This window comes from Mus pahari, chromosome 13 (genome assembly GCF_900095145.1).
Source record: "Mus pahari chromosome 13, PAHARI_EIJ_v1.1, whole genome shotgun sequence".
Classification (NCBI taxonomy): Eukaryota; Metazoa; Chordata; class Mammalia; order Rodentia; family Muridae; genus Mus; species Mus pahari.
The window spans coordinates 25,027,920-25,049,278 of NC_034602.1; the positions used below are offsets into that span (position 1 = coordinate 25,027,920).

Sequence of the window (21,359 nt, forward strand, 5' to 3'; positions counted from 1 at the left end):
TGTGGCTGAGCAGACTTCTAAGCCCCTGCTGTGGCTGGAGAGAGACGCTGAGAACCTGGCACGCTCAGAAGGTTAGCTTGTACGATGGAAATGCCAGGCAGCTGCAGCAGGTTGTTAAACAGGCTCGGGGCCTTGTGCCTGAGGACCCTGTGCACACACATGATGTCGGCCTTGAGGTGGGGATTAGGTTGTGACTGACAAGAAATGGGCCTTATCTTGTTGGCATCTCCTGCAGAAACCTTAAAACTTTTGAAGTGAGATGGCTTGATCGGACTGATGGCCTTGCGGCAAGGAGATGAAGGCTGTCGAAGGCTGTTGCCACAACACACGAGGGGAGCAACAGGGACACAGTGAGGGGGGACGGCCTCAGGCCACAGAGGATCTGATGAGTAGCTTTGATGCAGGTAGAAGAGACAGAGACACTATGGCAGAGATGTGGGTGTGTTGGGGACCGGGTTAATCCACTTTCTGTTGCTGTAACAAAATGCCTGAGACCACTTAAAAAGAGCTGGCCTATGATGGCTTGGAAGTCTGAGACTGTGGTCCATGTCCTGCTTCCTGTGATGAGGCAGCACTGTGTAGAGCAAGAGGCTGGAGATGGCTGAGTTCCCACAATCCCTATCACGGTGCCCTCCGTGGAACCCCAGATCCGGAGGCTCTTTTTTATTTATTTAACTTTTTTTTTTTTTAACGTTTATCTTCTTTTCTGTGTGTGAGTGCTTTCCACACATGGGTGCCTAGTGCGCTCAGAGGTCAGAACCAGCGTTATAGATGGCTGTGAGCTGCTGTGTGAGTGCTAAGAATCAAACATGGCTCCTCTGTAAGACCAAGTGCTTTTAACTGTTGAGCCATCTCTCTAGCTCCCTGTACCCTTCTTTAAGGGGTCACCACCTCCTGGCAATCAAGCCTTTGGAGAACACTTACCCAAGACACCCATAGCAGTGTCTCGGGGTTGTCCTTACACATCGCCACAAGCTAGGTGGCTTCCTTACATCAACAAAATGCTCTTCCCCTACTCTCTGAGAATCACAAGTGTAAAGGTAAGATATTGATAGGACCATGCTTCCAGAAAACCCTTCCTGGCCCCACAGTATTACCTGGTCTGCCTTCCATGGCCATGTCTCCTGCCTTGCTTTTGTGTATCGCTTAGAAAGAGTCCCTTAGACCCTTCTTAGAGTCTAAGAGTCCCTTAGAATTCAGGCTGAACAGATAATCCAAGATATCTCCTGTTGAGATCCCTAATGTGTGACATCTGTAAAGATATGTTTCCCGGGGTTGGTGTCACAGGCTCTAGGGCATCAGTGCCAGTCCTACCTTTGTAAACAGGATAGAGCAGAAGTAAATGGCAGCCCTGGTAGGGGCCGGGATGGGGAGAGCAGTCAGTAGGGGATACAGGGCTCTGAACCTCTGGGTTTCCACGTGTCCCCTGCCTGTGTAGACTGCAGATCATCCCTTCTGGAGCTGGAAGGGTTCCAGCTGGCCAGGCCCAGAGGCATGGGGCCTTGGAGGGGCCAGGACGGGCTGCTGACAGGTAGAGCCCTTCTGGGCTTTGATTCATTGACCGTCTGGGCAGGAGCTGGCCAGGCTGCTAAGAATGAGAAAAATGCCTCACGCATATTTTCCCCTCAGCCAGCGGTTTCACTCAGTGTCAGTACAGTGGAGAGAGCCTGTCTGCTCTGCTTGCCGAACCCCAGCCTGGTCCCCATCTGTGGTCCGTCTGCGGCTCCCTCTCCCTTCTTCACACACACCCGCCCACGGTCCCCGAGGCTGGATGGAGTGGGCAGGGCTGGACCACGTCCTCATAATTGAAATATTTGGCGCTTGGGGTGAAGCCAGACTTCCCCAAGTCAAAGGGACAGATTCAAGCTGGGCCTCTGTGACAGCAGGAAGCCCCGGAAGCTGCCAGGATGCCAGAGTTGGTGGCCAAAGACTTTCTGTCAGGGTCCCAGAGGACTCAAGTAGCCTTGGAACAAGGTGGAGACAGACACTCAAGGCCACAAGCCCTAGCTCCCTGGCTCAGTCTTCTTTCCTGCCTCTTCCTCAGTCTCCCTCACCTCATCACAGAATCTTCCTGGAGAAGGCCTGTTTGATGGGTTTGTTATAGAGTAGTAAAAGGGAATTGAAGGTTTGGGGAGACGGTAAAACAAAGATAGCAGTAACGTGTTTGTCGTACAAGCATGAGAACCAGAGTTTGGATCCCCAAAACCCATGGGAAAAAGAAGGACACAGCCACACACACCCCTGATCCTAGCGTGGGGGAGGCAGGACAGGAGGACCTTTGCTGTGCTGTTCTTGCCTCACACAAGCACATGCACGTACATGCACCACAGAACCCTCACACACAGTAAGCAAAAAGGGCTTTGAAAGTGAGGTGTGCCGGGCAGTGGTGGCGCACACCTTTAGTGCCAACACTTGGGAGGCAGAGGCAGGCAGGAGCTCTGAGTTCAACATCAGCCCGGTCTACAGAGCAAGTTCCAGGACAGCCAGGGCCACACGGAGAAACCCTGTCTCCAAGAAAAAGAAAAAAGAAAAGAGAAGAAAGTGGACGAGGTGGTGACTGCCTATGATCTCAGGAGGCTGAGGGAAGGTCCTGAGTTCAAGGGTAGCCAGGGGCACATCGTGAAACCCTGCCTCCTTTCTCCCTCCCCTAAAGAGCTTTGAAACCCTGAGGGCGGGTGGAGGCTTCTGAGGAGCATTCAGTACCAAGACTCAAAATCACCCCTTAGGGGAGGGCCAAAGCCCCACTACACATTTATCACCCTGAACCCTTGTAGAGTCCTGGTTGTTTACACTGGGTCTCAGCATTTGCACCAACTTCAGTAAAATCCATCTCTTCCGGGGATATAGGTGTTGCTGACAGTAGGGCCCATGACGCCACCGGCCAGGGGTTCCTAGGGGAAAGTTCCCTTTGGAACCCAGTCCCACGCCCTGGCAATGCTCACCTCAAGCCCCCTCCTTTCCAGTTGTGAGACTCACGTAGCAAGACGACATTTCCCTTTCTCCCTTTGCTGCCAGGAATCTTTGAAGTCCAGTCACAGTCATTGTGTGGCCCCTTGTACCCTGGAACACCCTCACCCCACCCCTTGGTCTTAGTCTCCTTACTCAGTTTGTATCTTCTCTGTCGTTGGCTCTCTGTGTTATCAGTATGTCTTATGTGCTTTCCATTGTGAATTGCTGCTCGCGGCAATTGAGAACAATGAAGACTATAATCAGGAGATAAACGCACTCGGGCTCCATTATGCCATTCACGTGTATTGATGAAAACTGGGTGGTTTGCTACAATAAATGAATTCTCCTGACGCATTCTCTTCAAAACTGGGGTTTTAGCTCAGGAAATTCTCTTTCTTCTACGTTAACCCTTGAGCCCCTTAGGTAAAAAGCCTGGTACAAAGAGACCCTTATCAGTTCTAACCACGTTTGCTGTCACCAGGTGCAGACCATGGCCAGAAACAGATGGTGACTACCAAATGATGGCTCTTTGTAAACAGCTAAGCCCGTGGACTTGTGGAACCAGTGGAATGTCTGTTAGCAATTGTCCTCTTACATCAAGGGCCTTGTCCTCTTGAATTCTGGGGAACCCAAATGGGATCCCATTGGCACAGTACCCGGTCTCACAGTTCCATCATGTACCTAGGAGCATGAGGCCTTTGTGATCTGGTCCTGTGGACCTGGGTCTCAGTTACCATCAGGGAAGCAATTGTTGGGATGTTGGTTGACCCTCTCCAGATTGTCCCTGGCAGCCTTCGGACTCAGAGTTAGCAGAACCTTCCCTTCCATATCCATCAGGGAGCCATGAGACTCTCACAGCAAAGTAGGCAGCTGGACTGTGACATTCACCCTGCTTCCTGTCCCTGCCATCCTTGGCTAAACAGGCTAGGCCAGGCGAGACATGCAATTCACATGACATCTCCGTCTTTCTGTCCCTCAGCTCCCTCAGGCACCACTTTTGATAGAGAGGGCAGCTCTCCTCTCTGATTGCTCTCACAGGTTCATAGATTGGGAGATAAATGGTGATGGAGAGAGGCAGGGACCCCAGCCAGCCTTTCCCAGCACAGCAGGCCCACCACCACTTCTTCCTATCACACAGTGATTGTCACAGTACTCTCAGAGTGACCTAATAGCCTCTAATAGTCCATTGTTCTAATAGACCCGGCCAGGGCCTCTCCCAGAGGGCAGGCAGGTGGTGGATACAACCCAAGAACTAAAGCCCTGGGTGAGAAACCAACCCCAGAGGCTGCCTTAGGTCCACACCCCTGCAGCTCCTGACTGTGCTTCTAAGCATCTTCAATCTGCTCTTCCCTGAACCTTAGATAAGGATGAATAAGGGCCTGTTTGGGTGGGGCAGTACACATCTGCCTGCAGGAGGAAAGGACACATGGGCTCCCAGCAAGGGGGTGGTCCAGAACCTTCCCTGCTGTTGGTTGCCAGGACGGGGCCACTTTGCTGGATTAGTGGGTGGTGTCAGGAGGGGCCAGTGAGGGTAGCCTTCCTCTCCCTTCACATATCCACAGATGCCCAGGGAGTCTGGCTGGTTTCTGAAGCTGCAGCCTCTCATCACTGAGGCAAGACACTGAGACTCCACATCCCTCAACAGCTCCCAGTGACGCCCATGCTAAGCGGTACTGGAGGAGTGGGAGGCGGTCAGTCCTATCCTGGCAGAGAGGAGAAGATGAGATGCTGGCTGAAGATGCCTGTCCGATGGTTCTGGAAGTTTGTAACCTCCTGCCCTGGACTTCCCAACTCCTGAGAAGATTCCCATCATTGGTATCTTCTCGGAAGGGGTAGCCATTGCCTCCAGGAGACAACCAACATACACATCTGTGTACCGATTCGTAGATGCAGAAACCCTGCCCTGCTTTCCATAGTGAATCTCCCAGGGGAGCCCAAGACTCAAACCCCAGAGCAAAGAGCAGGAGATATTTAGGGGGCCTACCAGACACACCTGCGTCTACCAGTTTGACCCCCACTGTTCCCCCAAGGAATAGAGGAGAAAGGGTGTTGTGGAGAAGGCATCTCTTTGTGGGAGGAAGTGCTCCCTGAGAGCCATCTGTACCCCCAAAAAACCTTTCAGAAATGTTGTCATGGCTGCTTAGTTAGCCCACTTAGGGCACAGTGTCTCGTGTGATTCTGATCGGAGCCTCTGGACCAATGTCGATGACGTTCCTGTGCCTGTGGACCCTTCCTGGGTGACAGAGCTCCAGATAGCTGCCATTTCCAAATCCCTGAAACTCCATGCAGAGAGAACATGAGGGCTGGGAGCTGAGTAGGCCTACGCCCATTTGGCTGGGGACTAGATGCACCTCTCATTGGGAGGGGTGACCTCAACATTTCAGATTACTCTGGACATTCAGTTCCATCTCCTTCCTCAGCCAACCGGAAACAAATTGGCTGCTGTGTTTAGTGAATTGTCACACCAGCACCCATGGAAGCCATCGGTCCCCCGCCTCTCTTAGTGGCACCTCATATTCTGAACACCACTCACCGTTATTTCTGGGTACAAATCCCACCCTCCCCTACTGGACCAACGGAGGAAACCTCATCTTCCAACCGTCCAACAGTCCCAACAGGCTGTTCCCCCACAAGCCCTCACCAAATCAATACATTCCAGAAAGTTCAACAAGAATGAGTTCTTTATTATTATTTCATTTCTTTCTTTAAAAAAAAAAGCACTCCTTCAGTATAAAAAATAAATATTTTAAATATGACATTGAATAAATAAAAATAATCTGTCAGTATGAAACATTCCCACAGGGTACATTCATCAAAGAGGAATTTGTCACCCAAGGCCAAATCCCTTCCAAAGGAAAGGAAAGAGGGAGACGTCTGAGGCCCAATGGGCTGAACCAGCAGTGCAAAGGAGAGGCTGGGCTGGGACTGGGGAGTCACCCGAATGCAGACAGCCATATCATTTCCCTTCTGAAGCTGCTACCATGCAAGACTCCGGGGTCCTGGCCCACATACCATGTCTGCTCCAGAGAGCTGGGGGCAAAGCAGAGCTGGGTTACTTGAGTCAGGATCAAGGACACAGAACTAGACAAGAGCAGACTGTGTGTATGGGGGTGGGGGGATAGACCAGTAAACTATCAGTGCTTTCAGGTTTGAAGTTTTAAATAATAAATAAGGACCCCTTTGCTTCTCTCTGGATAAACTGCAAAATGCCCCATCCCGTCTTCTCTGGTTCAGACGCACTACCCACCATGCTCGGTGGAAGTCAATGCTAACAGGTGAAAGATGTCAGGTGAGCAACTGCCTGCCCCTGAAGTCTGTTTTCCCCAAAGGCTCAACGGTTCTGGGATGCTGGGCACCAGGACTCGGAACTGATAGAGTAAGATGCAGGCAGGTGGTTTCGTAGTGGAGTCGGGCGGTCGGGGGTGGGGGGCTGTGCACAGAGAGTCCATTGGTCCCTGAGCCTTCAAAGCTGCCAGGTGGGTGGAGTCCAGAGAGTCCGAGTCTATAGGGATGTGAGGTGATGACAAAGCCCAGCAGGCCCCAGGCTGTGGCATCATCTTGGCTTTTAGACAAATTGACTCTCAGCTTGGAGAAGGGCAGCCAGTCCTGAACTGAGCCTGATACAGCAGCAGGAGCACAGTGGAGCAACTTTGTCGCTGACACGCGTGGCCCCCACCATAGTCTCCTTGCTGCACCTATGGCTCCAGGGCCTGTCCACCTGCCGTCCAGGTAAAGTGCTTAGAGAGTGACAGAGAAAGGTGCAAAACCGCGTGAAGCAGAATCCCACGGCTGAAGTGCTAAGGACCGCCCTATTCAGAGCCTGAGAGGCAGGCAGCTAGCTCTGTAGTCGGCCACTGCCCCAGCTTGGCTGCCTTCCTCCCTACCCTGCTCCCAGATCGAGGGCGTTCCTCTGCTTGCCTGGCCCCAGCACAAAGGAGAGATCAGATCGGATTCCCTGCCTGGGAGCCCAGACATGGGCGGGAGTGGGAAGGCAGCGATGAAGCAAGGACCACAGCTTCCTGGTCCGCGGCCCAGGCGTCTCGGGCCTTGATCTCCCCTTCTCTGGCGCACTGGGCAGCCGTTCAGGCCCAGTTCAGGGCCTGCAGTGCTCCAACCTCCTGTATTCACCCTCTGTGGGTGTTCAGGCCACCCGAGGAGCTTCCATGCTGGATGAAAGCACGCTGGGTGCCGGGTCAGGGTGTCTCAGAACTCCTCAGCTGCGATTTGAGGAAGAAGCAATCAGTTTTGCCCAAGGTTCCAGAGCCATTCACTTCATTATGAATGGTGCACCGCATAGCAGGAATCTAGGGGGTGCCAGAGAGCTCTGGTGGGACAAAACAACAAGAAACTGCTGCTCCACCCCCTTGGAGACCAGAGGGAGGGAGGGAGGGAGGGAGAGAGAGAGAGAGAGAGAGAGAGAGAGAGAGAGAGAGAGATAGACAGAGACACGAAGAGACAGAGACAGAAGCAGACAGACAGACAAACTGGCCCAGCTTTTTCTGGGGAACCCTGACACCCTAAAAGTGAGTCACAGTGGGAGACAGGGGAGCTAGCCAGCTCTCTGATTTGACCCACGAGCCGCACCTGTAACAGTCATCTGACCAGGCCCCAGCTCCCATGGAAGGAGCCTCATACCATTTCGGGGAATTAATTTTGCCATTTAAAGCACCAATAAGTTAATATAAATAGGACACGGTAATAAATAGACAGCTGTGCTGCATCAGACACGGACAGCACTCTGGGTCTCATCTTCGCTGAGACCCTGACCTCAAGTTCTGCTTCTCCATGCTCCAGGGACCCAAGACAGCTCTCTGGTCCCCTTCAAGTACCTCTGTGACCTCCGGGGCCTCAGACACGACATTCTACTTCATGCTACCAGTCTGTCTGCTCAAGACCACCTGTTCTCAGGGGTTGAGAAGCAGATGAACTCTGCAGTCTGCTACTGCCTCAGCAATGGCTGGCTGCCTTGCTCCTTCCCTGGCTCCTTAGACAGTTAGAGATCCTTCCCCCGGGAGGACTCTGGGAACCTGCTGAACTACCCCACCTGCCTTTGCAACCTGCCTCTTCCCGCCTGCACACACCTCACCGCTGGGCCCAGCTGGCAGACCCCAACCATGCCAGGCTGTGGGGGGAACTGCAAAGAAGTTAACTGAGTTCATCAGGCTTTGACAACTGGAAGATGGCCTCTGTGCTTCCGTAAGAGCCTGAACATTGGTGACCTTCTAGAACCTTCCATCTGACAGTCTCTAAGCCTGAACTCTCTAATCCAACTCGAGAGAAGACACATTCCATCCCAGAGTACCCTTCCACCCACAAAACTTAAAAAAAAAAAAAAAAAAAAAAAAAAAAAGGAGTCCCTTCTGGATCCCAGTCCCCTTGGCCCTCTCACATCCCAACCAAACCTTTCAAAGTCTCTCTGAGGGACAGCAAAGGACCAGATGGTGGTGACTCTGTAGGGGTCTAGGACACTTCCTAGCCCTTTGCTGTCTGCTGTAGACAACTTGTGCAGCTTGTTCATCCACCCAGCGAGCAAGGGGCTAAGTGAGTGAGTGAATGAGTGAGTGAGGGGGACAGAACTCTCTCAGTCCAACACCCTCATTGCCATTTCTAGCTGGTGCTAGGCTGTACGGAGGCTCTGCCTATGGAAGTTTCAACTGTGCCAGACTCCATCATGGCCCAGCCCAGAGTGCAGTGAGTGTCTGGAAATCCCTGGGGTCTGCCAGCAGCCCCGTTTTGCATTTAACAATGTCCCGAACCCTAGCACATTCTGAGCCCCCCTCCCCACATCCGGATCCCGCTCCTGAGATCCCTCAGTCCATGGTATACTCAAGACCTCCTCTCTAGAAGGCCTGGACCACCACGCTTATGACTTGCTTGTACGTCCCCAGGAGCTGGCAACCCAACTTTTTCCTTTGGAAGGCTTCTTTGTCAGAGTGGTCAGGGACAGGTGGCACATCCACATGGCCCACATGGTACTTGTTGCACAGACGGCAAAGCACATTGCTGAGGAGGCCCCTCATGACGTCTATAGTAGCATTGAGCTTGACCCGGAGGCTCACGGCAGTGGGGTTCAGGACCTTCTGATCCCGGGTGATATTGGCCAGGGATGCACTCATGTATGCGACCATCCGATACAGCTCCACCAACCTGGTCTTCTCCGTCCCGTTGGCATGGAAAGATGGGAAGTCTGTCATGTTAGGCGCACATAGCTTTTCCACATTGTTGGGAAACGGCTCCCCTTGAGCTGTGTACTGCAGAAGAGATGAGAGGTGATGTGGGAGTCAGAGTGAGTGTCCTATCCTGCCACCAACCCTTGGGGCAAGCTCTTGCACCTCTGTTTCCCCACCTGTGACATGGGGACTCCACTTGCTGCCCTGTAGGCAACTAGAATCATTAGTCAGCAATGATCAGAGATGTGAACTCACTCACCAAGGTCACGGTGACATAAATGGAAATGTGGCCTGTCACAGGTGTCACCTCAGCCAGAACACCACATACACTTGCACTTTCAGTCACCCCAGCCTCTTCCTGGGCCCCCCACTGCTTTCAGTGACACCTCCCTATCCATTCACTGCATAGCCTCTTCTTTGGCACCCTGAGCCGTGGGACAAGACAGAAAGCACAGTCCCCACCTCTTGCCCCAACTCGCTGGTGACCTTGGAAGAGTGCCCACCAGCCTCTGAGGCTGGGTGTGGGGAGGAAGCCATGGGTTCCCACAGTGCTCTTCCAGCTCCGAAGGGCACCCCTCCAGGCCAGGCAGCTTCCCCCTTCTTCAGTATCCCAGGAAAGTAACTTACATAGGAAATGAAGAGAGCATTGGCGCTGCCATTGAGCTGTGCCAGTTGATTCTTGATCTGGTTCATGAGGTTGCCGTGGCATGGGTGGCGTGTGGCACAGGTGGCATTTACAGGGGTGATGGGAAGGGGACTCCCTGCCCCGTGTTTCCAGTGCAGAACCAGCAGTAAGGGCACAATCCCTGGGAAGAGACATGGAGGGTGAATGGAAAGGCAGGAAGCCAGGCTGAGGTTCATGGCACGACGGGGGACAGGGGCACCTCAGCGAGGCCTTTCCCACCCCCTCCCACCCTCCATCTGCCTTTAGTCTCCTGCTCTACGGAGGTTCCCTGGTTCTCTGGCTTTCCCTTTCCCTGCTCCTAGGTCTCAGTTTCCCCATCTATGCCACTGGATTGAGTAGAGAAGCAAAGGTATCAAGACGGGAGCCATTTGTACCATCTGAAAGCTAGGCCTGGGGGTGGGGCACTCAACCATCTAGCCACGTCCCTCCTGGTACCCTAGATGGATGGTATTAGGTTCAGCAGAGGGGAAGAGAAATTAACCGTCTTCCCCTTTCCAGGACCGGCCAGATTCTTAACTTGGTGTTCATTGGCCCACTGCAGCCTAGAACTCTGAGCTGGACCCCTTGCAGGCCCTGCAGGCTGGGAGCTGGGGTTTCTATAGACCATCTCTTAAAACTGCCACTAGACTCTGGCTTCCTAAAACGACTGCCTTTAATCCCATCTTCCTCAATGAGGCTTGTCCCCTATGGAGCACTTTCCACCTGTTTGTTCTGCAGGTGCCCAGTCTCCAACCAAATCATCCCCCCCTCCTTGCTACATGTAGTTCCCCCCCCCCAACTCCACATACTTTGGAATGAGAGGAAATGGTGCAACCAGGAAAGAGACCGGGGGAAAGGTCGCAGGCGGACACGCAAGAGGAAAGCGAAAGGTGTCAGGAGAACTGGGAGCTGTCCGGGCCTGTCTAGGATCACCCCTCCCCCGGGGCGCCTGCCCCTCCTTCACTTTCAGCTTCACTGGCCCCCTCACCCCAGCTCAGCCTTTCCAACACCGGACTAAAGACAACGGAAGGTGATAGAGGCTGCAGTCATCTCTTAAGGGAGGCTGGAGACCTCCCACCTGAACTCCCCATACTGAGACTAAAAAGACCCTAGAACCTTAAATTCACTCCCCTGGAGTCCTCTATTGATCCCAGCATCCCCAAACAGTGTTAGGGCCCCAGGATGGCTGCAGGGGTACCCATACCTGCATCTCATCTCGCGCCAATCACAGCTTTCCAGGGACTAGCAGACGGAAGCGGCACCTGCGCCGGTCCTGGCCGGAGTTTGCAAGCTGCTCAGCCGCCTGCGCCCCTCCCAGGGAGCAGCCCGGGACGCAGTTGGAAAAGAGAAAGCGGAAAGAAAGAAAAAGAAAGAGGGAGGGTGAATCTAGGCGACAGCGGAGAAGTAAGAGCAGCACAGGAGAGCAGTGGGGCGAGGAGAGAAGGCGGTGGAGCAAGGCTGCGCCGGCCAGGTCCCTCACCGCCAACCTGCTGGCCCCGGCAGGGCTGGGCGCGCGGTGCCCGGACCATGTGCGGCGCTCGTTCCCGGCCGCCACCCAGCGCCTCCGGCGGGCCCGGACTGCGCGGGCGCCCCAAGTGTCCGAGTGGCGCGGCGGGCGGGTGTCCCGCGGGTGCTCGCCCAGCGCCCCAGGCTGCCGGCGCGCCCGCAGCCGGGACTCTTAATCGGCGCCCGGCGCATGGATTTACCTGCAGCCAAGACCTTCATTATGGGCTGGACTCCAGAGGGCCTTGGAGGAGACCTTAGATGCAGGCCGTTTTCAGAAGTTCATGCTCAAATGGGGAATTTGCCTGATTTATATACTGGAGCCTGTGTTGTAAGACAGAGAGAAACAGCTATATTTAGCCGGGATCCCCAGTCCAGGAAGTTGTTTGAGGTGCATCATAGGAAATTATGAATGGAAGAAAGTGAGAGTGAAGGGGGAGGGGGGAAGAGTGAGGGGGGAGGGTGGGGAGGGCAGACTTTTTCCTTCTTCTAAGAATTTGATTGATAAAATTATAATGAAGTCTTCAACAACAACAAAAGACTCCCCGTGGTTTTCCTAAGTGGTTTGCTCTGGGCGGTTTTTGCACATGGGTCTGGGGGGAGAGGGTCTCAGGGGGATTCAGAGGGGTCCTCAGCCTGAGCCCCCCTTCTGACGTCCCAGTTTCATCTGGGTTTGGGAGTGTGGCTACAGACTGGAGGTTACCTTTGTGTCCCCTGGTAGGGGGGCTTTGCGGGGCAGCAAAAGGAGTCAGGCTGGGGTTCCACTGAGAAGCAGTTTCTCAGAAGGAGGGGGCGGAGCCCTTTTGAACTTTAGACAGTCATAAAGTGGAGCAGAATGTGGACGCTGGAAGCCATGTGTCCATTGCCGATGGGTAAAGAGACTACAAAGGGGCTTGCTGGTGTGCCAGAGGGTCTTGCCCCCCCCACACCCAGCCATCAGCATGCCCCCTCTATGGAGGATTGGTACCTGGGGTGAGGCTGGGAAAGAGTATGGGGTTGTATCATCAATCTGGGAGCTATCAGGAAGGGGTCTCAGCCTTACTAGGTTGAAGGGACCCCTAAAGCAATGATCAGGGAGGCTGGTCAAAATGGGGCTCCCGCTTCCTCGGGGTGCCTAGGAATGGCTGACACTCTTTGGAAGCCCCTAGTGCTGGCCTCAGAGTAGGAAGGTGATTCCTAACAGGCGCTTCGTACAGGTCTACGGCAGGGTCCCGGGGTAGGTCCTTGCTGGTAGATTAGAGACTCTCTGAGAGACAGTGGGGAAGAAGACAGGCTAAAATAAGATCAGGGTCTCCCCACTAAATATGAAGCAGTACAGAGAGAACACTGACCAAACACACCTACCTAGGGCCGTGTTATCCCCTGAGCCACTGGGTCCTTGTAGACCTAGAGATGTCATTGCTCTGGGGGACCCTATTCCAACCTTTCCAAGTGGGACAATGGGGCTGTCAAAGCGTCGCCTGGCTGCTCCAGCCCCTTCGCTCACCACTCCCCCCCCCCCGCGCGCCCCTAGCTCTTGCCTTGAGCCACATTCAGGATCTACTCAAGTGTTCTTATCCGAGCAGGGTGCCTTGTGCCTGTTCTCCTCGCCCTGCCCCCCCCCACCCGCCCCCTCCAGATTCTTGTTTCTTGTGGTCTTTTGGCAGAGCCTCACATAGTGGAGTGATAAAGCCCTTCCTTTCTCCCTGCACCCTGACGTACCTCGTCTCTTCATTGGTGATCCCGTCTGGGGTTTACCATTCCTGTACACATAGGTTAGCATGTGACTCCACACCCCACACATCCCAGTGCCACCCCGCCAGAACTACTCAGAGCACACCAACTCTGAATCGACCCTCGTCCGCCATCATGTCTTCCAGACAGCCGCTGTCTGACTCTGCCTGGCATCCTCACATGGGCCCCAAATCTATCAGCCCAGAAAGCCATCATGTCCTCTCTATCCACCTCCTGTCCCCAAGGCTAAACACCTCATTGCGTGTTCCAGTCACGGAGGCCTCATCCCTAACCACTCCACTCCTGTGCCTGGCTCTCCTCTACATCCCTCCGGAGGACTTCCAGGCCTTGCACTGTTCTCTGGATCACTAGACCCCACATGGGTCCACTCAACAATCATTTAATCTCAGCTCCACCCTGCAGGAAACAGGAAGTGGGAACAGGTTCCAGAAGACACTGAAAATAGGACCTTTTGATTTCAGTGAACTAGTTGACTCATTTGTGCCTCAGTTTCCCCTCTCACAGTACCTGACTTAGTCCATGCTCCCCCAGTGTTCTGGGCCCCTCGCTGCCCCAGGCCCTGCCTCCTGCTCCAGTCCATGTCTGAGCACCACCTGGGACAGGCCTCTGAGGAGGCACCAGGAAAGGTCCCCAAGCAGAGCCGAGCCTCTGTCTTCAAGCTGCCTGCAACGTGGCTGGCTTGAGCTGGGGTTTGCATCCGTCCCTCCCTCTCTGTGCCGCTGTATGTGTGTTTCCCCTTTGCTCCCTCACAGAAGACATCCTCCCTTCTTGGCTGCCTGTTCCCAGGGTTGTGACCCTGGGCCCCACCCTGGAGTGGCAGCCCCAGCCCAGCCCCTTCCAGCTGTGACTTCATCTGCAGCCTGTCCAGTTCCTGCACACTGGGCCTGTTAGGGGTTTGACAGGCTTCAGGATGAGGGGGACAGCCAGTTTCCACCCAGGGAATCCCTCGGCAGGGATAGGGGCTGCCAGGCCAGGCCCAGGTGCAGTGTCCAGATGGCAGTATCTTCTCTCCAGGAAGTGAGACTGTGGACTGGTCTGGAAACCTAAGCTAGCCTGGGCCTTCCCAAAGCCCTTCAGAGTCCTCTCTCCCATCCACTTTGACACATAGTGCCAGTCAGCCTTGCCCTTCCCACTGACTTTCACTCAACAGTCACAACTCTCTCCCAGGACCTCACAGCCGCTGGCTTTTCACTTGTGGCAGGTAACGACCTATGCACAAAGAGTTAACGGCAGAGCCTCTGGCTTGCAAGATCCAGTGATCCCTCTATGAGGCAACGACTTTCAGAAGGAAGAGCCCCCTCGGCCCCCTGCAACCCTGACCCGTTCACTCAGCCTTGGTTCCCATTCTTGTTTCAAGTAGGGACATATTGCTCAGACTCTGAGGGCCTGGAAGGGGTCTGTTGCAGACGGCGCTGGTCAGGAGGGAACACTCCGCAGATGCAATCTATTTTTGTTAAGCATTTTACACCTTGAAAGTGGTCTGGGCAAAGGCAGGAGGGACTCCGGCGGATGGCAGCATGTGCGGACTTTGACCTCATTTAGAAGCAGGCTGGAGATTTGGCTCAGTGAGGTACAAGCTCTGTGGCTTTTGGAAAGTGGACCCTTCACACACACACACACACACACACACACACACACACACACACACACACGTGTTGGTTGGGAGGGCCTGGGCTCCTGGCACCCAGCAAGCCTCCTGTGTGAACCGTAAAGACTCCTGTGTGAACCGTAAAGACTCCTGTGTGAAACAGATCTTTGTCCTATCTAGAGACGAAGAAACTGGCGCACTCCAAAGCTAAGGGCAACAACAGACAGGAAATGGGGTATTCCTCACCCCACAGCTCCCAGCTTCAGGGGTACCTCAGAAAAAAATACCTCAGACAGGATATCAAGAACTGGTATAGTAATCTCTCTCTCTCTCTCTCTCTCTCTCTCTCTCTCTCTCTCTCTCTCTCTCTCTCTCTCNCTCTCTCTCTCTCTCTCTCTCTCTCTCTCTCTCTCTCACACACACACACACACACACACACACACACACTTGACAGACACCCCCAATCAAGGCTTGAGCTGAAGACAGTTGCTGGCTGGACCTTACCAGCCCAGGAGCTGATTCACCCCCCAGACCCCATCTGAAAAGCTCAGCTGAAAGGAATTTGAATCACCAGCTGCCCCCTGCAGAGCCCCCGGGGGTGGGGGTGGGAGAAACGCGGGGGTGGGGGCTAGCCCCTTGCCTGCTTGCTGGGCTGTCTCTTTCCTGGGCCCTGGGGCTCTCAGACTCAGGAGAGAGGACCGCAGAGCAGTGGCTGCTTGCAAGGTTTGGGGAGGTGGCCCGCCAGCCAGGCATCCTGTGTGGGCAGTGGTTACTCAGCAGGTAAGGAAGCAGCTCTCTGGGCACTGGGAATTCCCCAAGACCAATGACCCAGATGCTGAGCTGCACCGCAGGCAGGCCAGCCCCGGTTCTCCCCGCATCCTCCCCTGACCCATCTCAGCTCTTCAAAACACAGAGAGCCTCAGCTGGGCTTTGGCCATCTCACCTGAAAGGTGAGCACCAAACTGTGAGGTGAGCTCTGAGAGGAAGCTGGGGGCTGGAGGATGCTTCTCAAGGCCCCAAGCTGGTGACAGGTGTCAAAGGAAATAGGAGAAACCTGAGAATGTCCCTGGCACGGACTAGGCAGTCGATAACGTGCCCCAAAAGGCAGAGGCGCCTCCATTGTCCGCCTTGAGAAACGAGGTTGTCCTTAGACCTGCAGCAGCCTGACTCTGATACCTTTAAGTTGATGAGTTACTTTTGGAACACCGCCTGTGTGGCCCTGGGTGATAGCTCTTCTCTGAGCTTCAGTTTCCCCTCTGAAAAACAAGGATGCTCAGTCAACTCTGGTCAACTGGGAACAGGGAGTTTGGACCAGGCCTGGAGAGACTCAGCTTTGCTGGTTAGGGCTGGCCTGGCTTCTGGGTCTCTCAGTCCTTGAGGGTGGACATGGTCCCTGGTGGTGGTTAGCCTTGGAGAGCATCAGCAAGCCCTGTGAATGTGTCAGTCCTGTCTCAGACCAAGCGCTGCTGTGGAATCTGCCGCTTCTTACCCTCCTCCTACCAGATCTCTGGCACCAGTGGCACCCGCTCAGAGCCAAAGAAGAGCCTCAAGTAGTCTGGCCAACAGCCAACAGCCCCAGCATCACCCCTGACACTTCCTGACTAGCTCTGTGTTAGGAATCAAGCCCCTAGGGGTGAATCAGAGTGTCTGCATCCCCTCCCTCACTTCAGCTCTAGAAACAGCAAAGGAAATAGCAACCCACAGAGCTGACCCTCAGTAGGGCCAGAGGCCAGGGTGTGGCATGGTGGGTGGCCAGTCCCACCCTGACACTGCCCTCTGGTCCTCTTTCTGTATGCTAGGCTGCTCTCCCCCAGGTCCAGGAGTTTGTATACATGTTGAATAAGCGCACTTATACTTTGGCCCTCTTCCCCTGAATGTCCAGGTCGCAGAGGTGGAGAACAATGCTCTCACACCGGCCTCTGGCGCCTCACGAGTTACAGGTACAAGTTACAAGGTGCTAGTAGCACCTTCAAAGAAAAAATGGGATGACAAAATACATCGACATTGCCAGGGTGGGCATGGCTCCCTGAAGCACTCTAACCAGTTGTCCATAGATAGCCACAGGAACGCAGGCCTGGCCCACACGGTCTCTGTGACTTGCCCAAGGCTGGTCAGCAGTCAGCAGCGCAGGGAGCCTGACTTCAACTGTGGCTTCCACTAAAGCCAGCTCAGGAATGGGCCAGAGGTGCATTGTGGGCCCAGGTATGGGCAGGCTAGAGGCATGGTGTGGGAGTGGAAGCCTGGTATCAGGCCAAGCAGTGACGAAGTGCCTTGCAGAGCCCGACTTCTCCAGAACCACTTCCTCCCTCAGCCTCAGCCCCTCAGGGCTCCCTGCCTTGCCTAGGTGAGGCTGGGGACAGTCACAACTACCAAGCCTTTGCTCATAGGCATCAGGGGCCCTCCATACACACCACAGGAGGAGGAAGTGGCTGGGCTCCTTCAGGGTGGCCTAGGCCCAGGGGCCCAGCTGCATCCAGAAGAGGGCGCTCTACAGAATCCTTGTGAGTGAGGAGCTTCCTGGAGCCTGTGTCTGAGTCTCAGTGAGCTTTTGTGCATGCGCGGTGTCAATGTTGAGTCTGCGTTCATCAGTGTCTGGCCCTGTTGTGTGTGTGTGTATGCATTTGATTAGAGTGTTTGTCTGCGTGTGTGCGCGGCTAAAACAGAGCTGGGCTTTGCAAGTCCTCCCCTCACCCCAAGTGTGTGAGCGCGTGCATGCGTACACTCGTGAATGCATGTGTGTGTCCACGCCTGTGTGAGCCTGTGTGGGTCTGGGTGGTAGACAGGCATGACCCTGTGCATGAATATGCATATGTCCTTGTGTCTCTCTGCCTTTCACTGTCTGGCCCCTGTCCCTGGGAACCTTAGGGCAGCCTCGTGTCATGGGGGCCACCAGCAGCTGGTTCCCTCCCCGCCCTGCCCCTCCCACCCCGGCCACCCTGGATTTTTGGCACAGGGACAACGCTGATGTCAGAGCCCGAGCTGTCAGCTTCCTTTCCCCACTGGGTTTTCCAAAAGAGAGCGAGAGACTGTAGCACGGCTGCTATTAAATAATCACGGGTGTGTAAGGGGTGGGGGTGGGGCACTCGTTGGTTTCCTGAACTTGGAGGCAATAAACAGAACAGGAAGCAACAGTGGGCAGACACACAGGAAGCTGGAAGCTGGCCACAGAGGTAGGGCCTGGCCTTGTCTCTGTCCCCCCTTCTAGTTAAACTCACAAGGGCCACTTAACCAGACTAAGAGATGACACTGGGGAGGTGGCCTGAGCCCTGTCTCAACCCTCAGTGCCTGGAAAACTTGAAAAAAGACACCCCCCCCCCCAGGATGTTAGGAAGGAGGAGATGTGAGGGAGATGAGAGAGAAGAATGAAGGGTCCCATCATGAAGTGAGGGTGGGAGAAAGACTCATCAGGTAAGCTGTCTGCTTCCTGGGAAAGAAAAGAATAAGCCTTGGGCTATGGGGACAGAAGCAGGTGGAGCTGCCTGGACAGTGGGACACAGCCAGGACTGGCTACCCTGTCAGGAAGCACAGGCTCAATCAACTCTAGTCTCACACTAGTCCCAAAACCTGGGGTCTCTGCAAAGCTTGAAGATCCTTTCAGGGCATAAGATTGGCAGGTCCAGCCTCAGGGACCCCCCCCTCCACTCCAGAAAATCATGCAGAACGTCCAGAAGACCCCCCAAGACCTCCAGACCATGCCCATTTCTCCTTTGTCACACTTGGAAACTGAGGCCCAGGAGTTGAATTGTCCAGGGTCACCGAGGATGCAAAGCTCTGCGTCCCCACCCCAGCCTGCCCCTCTCTGAAATAAGGCCAGAGACGTCTAATGGGTAGTTGGGACAGCTAGGAGACACTCAGGGCAGTAAGATCTGTCAGGATCTCTGGGGCCAGTCATCCCAAGGAGCACCACCCCCTGCTGCCCAGGTGTTCCAGGTGGCCAGGGCTTATCAGCCGCAGGGCTCCGTGACAAACTCCGCTCTGATCTCCTGCCCAGCTAGTCTCAACCCACTGCACCCCTGGATCCTGCTTCCGTTCCTTGCCTTTCCAGGTGAGACCTGTGCCCAACCCTCATGTCACAGTGGGTTCTGTGAACCCCTCAGCTGTGGCATCTCCTCTGCCAAGATGGACCTGCAGGCTGAAAGGGAAGACCATCTTAGAGGGAAGATGGTTCTAACAGTCACCTTAGCACCCCACCCCCACCACACACAGAGTCCTTGCCTGTCTTTCCAATCAGGGTGTGACTCCGTTAGCTGGAACAGAGGGGCTGTGGCCCCTGGAGTCTGTCAGACCTCAGATTCAGACTTAGTTGTCATTTACAAGGTGTGCCACCTGAGGCAGGTAACAGGATCATCAGTCATAAGTTGGCAAAGCCACAACATACACCTTTATTACAGACATCTTTAGCTGGTACAGCTTCAAAGAGAAAGCATGCCACTTTGCCCAAGCCACACAATAAGTCAGTGGGCCATCCTTGATAATATATGCCCTGGTGCTTGTCCTGGGCTCCAGACATCCCACTGACTTGATTAGATCCAGTCATTGACGCTGGGGGTGTGGATGGGCTCCATTCATAACCTGGAAAACTGAACTTAGGGTTCTTTGCCCTGGAAACGCTTAGCAGCTCCAAGCCCTGGTCAGCAGCGCCTCCTGCTGCCCAAAAGCAGCAAGTACAGTCGACTCTCCAGCTCGCCGGTTCAGCCGGTACCAGTAGGTGGGTGGGGCTGGATTGCTGGATTTGAGGAAGTGAGTGGGTGTCTGGGGTTCAGGATGGAGGTGGGAAGAGGCCATTCGCCAACACAAGGGAAGAAGGCCCCTCTTGGGAGCTTCCAGAGCTTTGGCCTAATATCTGCAGGGTGTAGCTCAAAAGACTGGCCACAAGGGGGTGCCAGAACCACATTCAGTGGTCAATGGGGCACAGCCTTGCCCCGGCTCTGGGGGAGGGGGCAGTGGTCTTTTCCTGGTCCTGCTACCTGCTCCCACCTTGTCCTGACAGTTCCTCGAGGTAGGGAGTCAGACTGTCCACTTCTCAGGGGAGCCACGGTGACCCAGAGAAGGAAAATGAACTGCCCAAATTCACACAGCAAGAGGCAAGAATCAAACCAAACTAAACCAGGGACACTTGGTTGTACAGACTGGTCACAGGCTCCCCTTACTTTCCTGTCCCGGCATGGCATGACATGGACAGGATCCTGGGAACAATTTCCCCTCCTTTTAGAAGCCCCCTAGCAGGTTTGGAGGAACATTGACAAGCTGGAGGTAAGAGCCTCTTGTAATTTTGGATGCCAAGCTCCCAGTGCTCTTGCCCAGACTTGGTTTTTGTTTTTCTCTCTTTGTCACTGTACTGGAGCTCGGATGCCCGGGTACGAAGACCAGCCAAGCTTCCATCTGACCCAAGGTCAAAGGCAGAGGAGTAATGACCTTGGCTGATCAAGTTCCCCAGAGCACCCATGATGGTTCTGCGGCAGGACTGCGGCAGCCCATTTTGGATGGACAGGGACTGCCCTCAACTGCTCCATTTATTGGAGGATAAATGCGACCTCTGCAAGCTCAGAACTCACTACTGTGAAAAAAGAAAGGAATCTGATGTCCCGGGGGATCCAGGAATCAAGACTACCTTTAGAATCAGGGTGACCCTGCCACGATGGTACAAGGCAAGATGTGAATCCATGTGCTCTCGCCACTGCCCTTTACCCATCCTGTGAACTTTAACCCACAGGGCACATTCACAGCTGGTCTCTCCAGCTATGCTTGAACATCCTCCAAGAGAGCCTTCCAACCCTGTCTTACAATGTATCCATTACAGACAGGGAGACCAAATGCTGGAGGCTCGTGTGGGCCAGCAGGTGCCCCTGATTCACAGGGGAACAACTAACGGACCATCTACCCTCCTGGGGATAAGTGTGGGGCACAGCAGTGCCCCTCCGCCCTGCTCCCTCAAGGGAATCCTACCTTGGTCTCGGTCTCGCAGCCCTCCACAGTCTGCACGGTTGTCCAGTCTTCAGGGTGACACCATCGTTGTTAGGCCCCTCTGCTTCCCTCTCCTCCTGAGGCTTCTCTGGCGTTGGCTCCTCACCCTGCCCCCCACCTGACTTCCGTCTGAAGCTGGTGGCCTGAGGCTCCCCCCACTTCCACCCCACCCCCAAGCTGAGGACCAGAGAGGTAGAGGGCCCACACCACAGATGGAGCCTGACAAGGGGGTGGGAAAGGTGTTGTTAGAAGGAGAAGCAGGGCTGGGTGTGGGGAGGGGGGCGTCCCTGTACTTGATGCCCCCGGGCTGCGTGGCAGAGCCACTATGGCCTGAGTCACAGCTGACTGGGCCGCGCCTAGCCTGTCTGGGTGACCCAAGCCAGCATAAGGCAATGACTGGGCAGCTCTCCTCATGACCAGCTGGGGTCGACCTTAGGTGTTTTGACTCAGACCTGCCACAGGCTGTGTGTACAGCTACCATCCTCTGTCTCGGTCCCAAGAGCCACAGGCCTATAGCTGCCCCTGTCCCAGCCCCCACCTCCTAACCCGGGGAGCTACCTGGCCCTTCTGATCTACAATCAGCCCCAGGCTTCAGGGCCCCACCTGCTGTGGGACCTTCGCCCTGCCCTTGGGGACACTCCGGGAAGCAAAGAACTTTGTTGCTTGTGCTTCTAAGGGCCTCTTGATTTTCTGTGGACTGTGACCTTTTTCTTGGTGCTATGAGGAGTTCTGTAGACTCCCTGGGCAGGCCTGCCATGGATGGCCAGAAGATGGTTGGGGACAGGGA

General features: G+C 54.7%; 1 protein-coding gene across 2 annotated transcripts; it reads right to left on the minus strand.

The window, feature by feature from the left end:
• Positions 1–5,612: 5,612 nt before the first annotated feature.
• Lif (LIF interleukin 6 family cytokine) lies at positions 5,613–20,681 on the minus strand. 2 transcript variants are annotated; one of them, XM_021211114.1, is made up of 4 exons: positions 20,555–20,681; positions 11,490–11,610; positions 9,747–9,925; positions 5,614–9,200 (listed from the first exon to the last, which is right to left on the minus strand). In XM_021211114.1, exons 2-4 carry the CDS (start codon positions 11,506–11,508, stop codon positions 8,790–8,792), a joined length of 609 nt encoding a protein of 202 aa, XP_021066773.1. In that variant the 5' UTR covers positions 11,509–11,610; positions 20,555–20,681; the 3' UTR covers positions 5,614–8,789. The 2 variants fall into 2 exon arrangements, with proteins under 2 accessions (XP_021066774.1, XP_021066773.1); XM_021211115.1 differs by lacking the exons at positions 11,490–11,610; positions 20,555–20,681 and adding an exon at positions 10,988–11,312 and having other exon boundaries at positions 5,613–9,200.
• Between the last annotated feature and the right edge of the window lie 678 nt (positions 20,682–21,359).

Bases quoted from the DNA above. Each gene is read 5' to 3' on its own strand.
- Lif (XM_021211114.1), bottom strand. The intron at 9,201-9,746 runs GTAAGTTACTTT...TCTCTTCTGCAG, and splicing joins ATGCTCTCTTCATTTCCTAT to TACACAGCTCAAGGGGAGCC.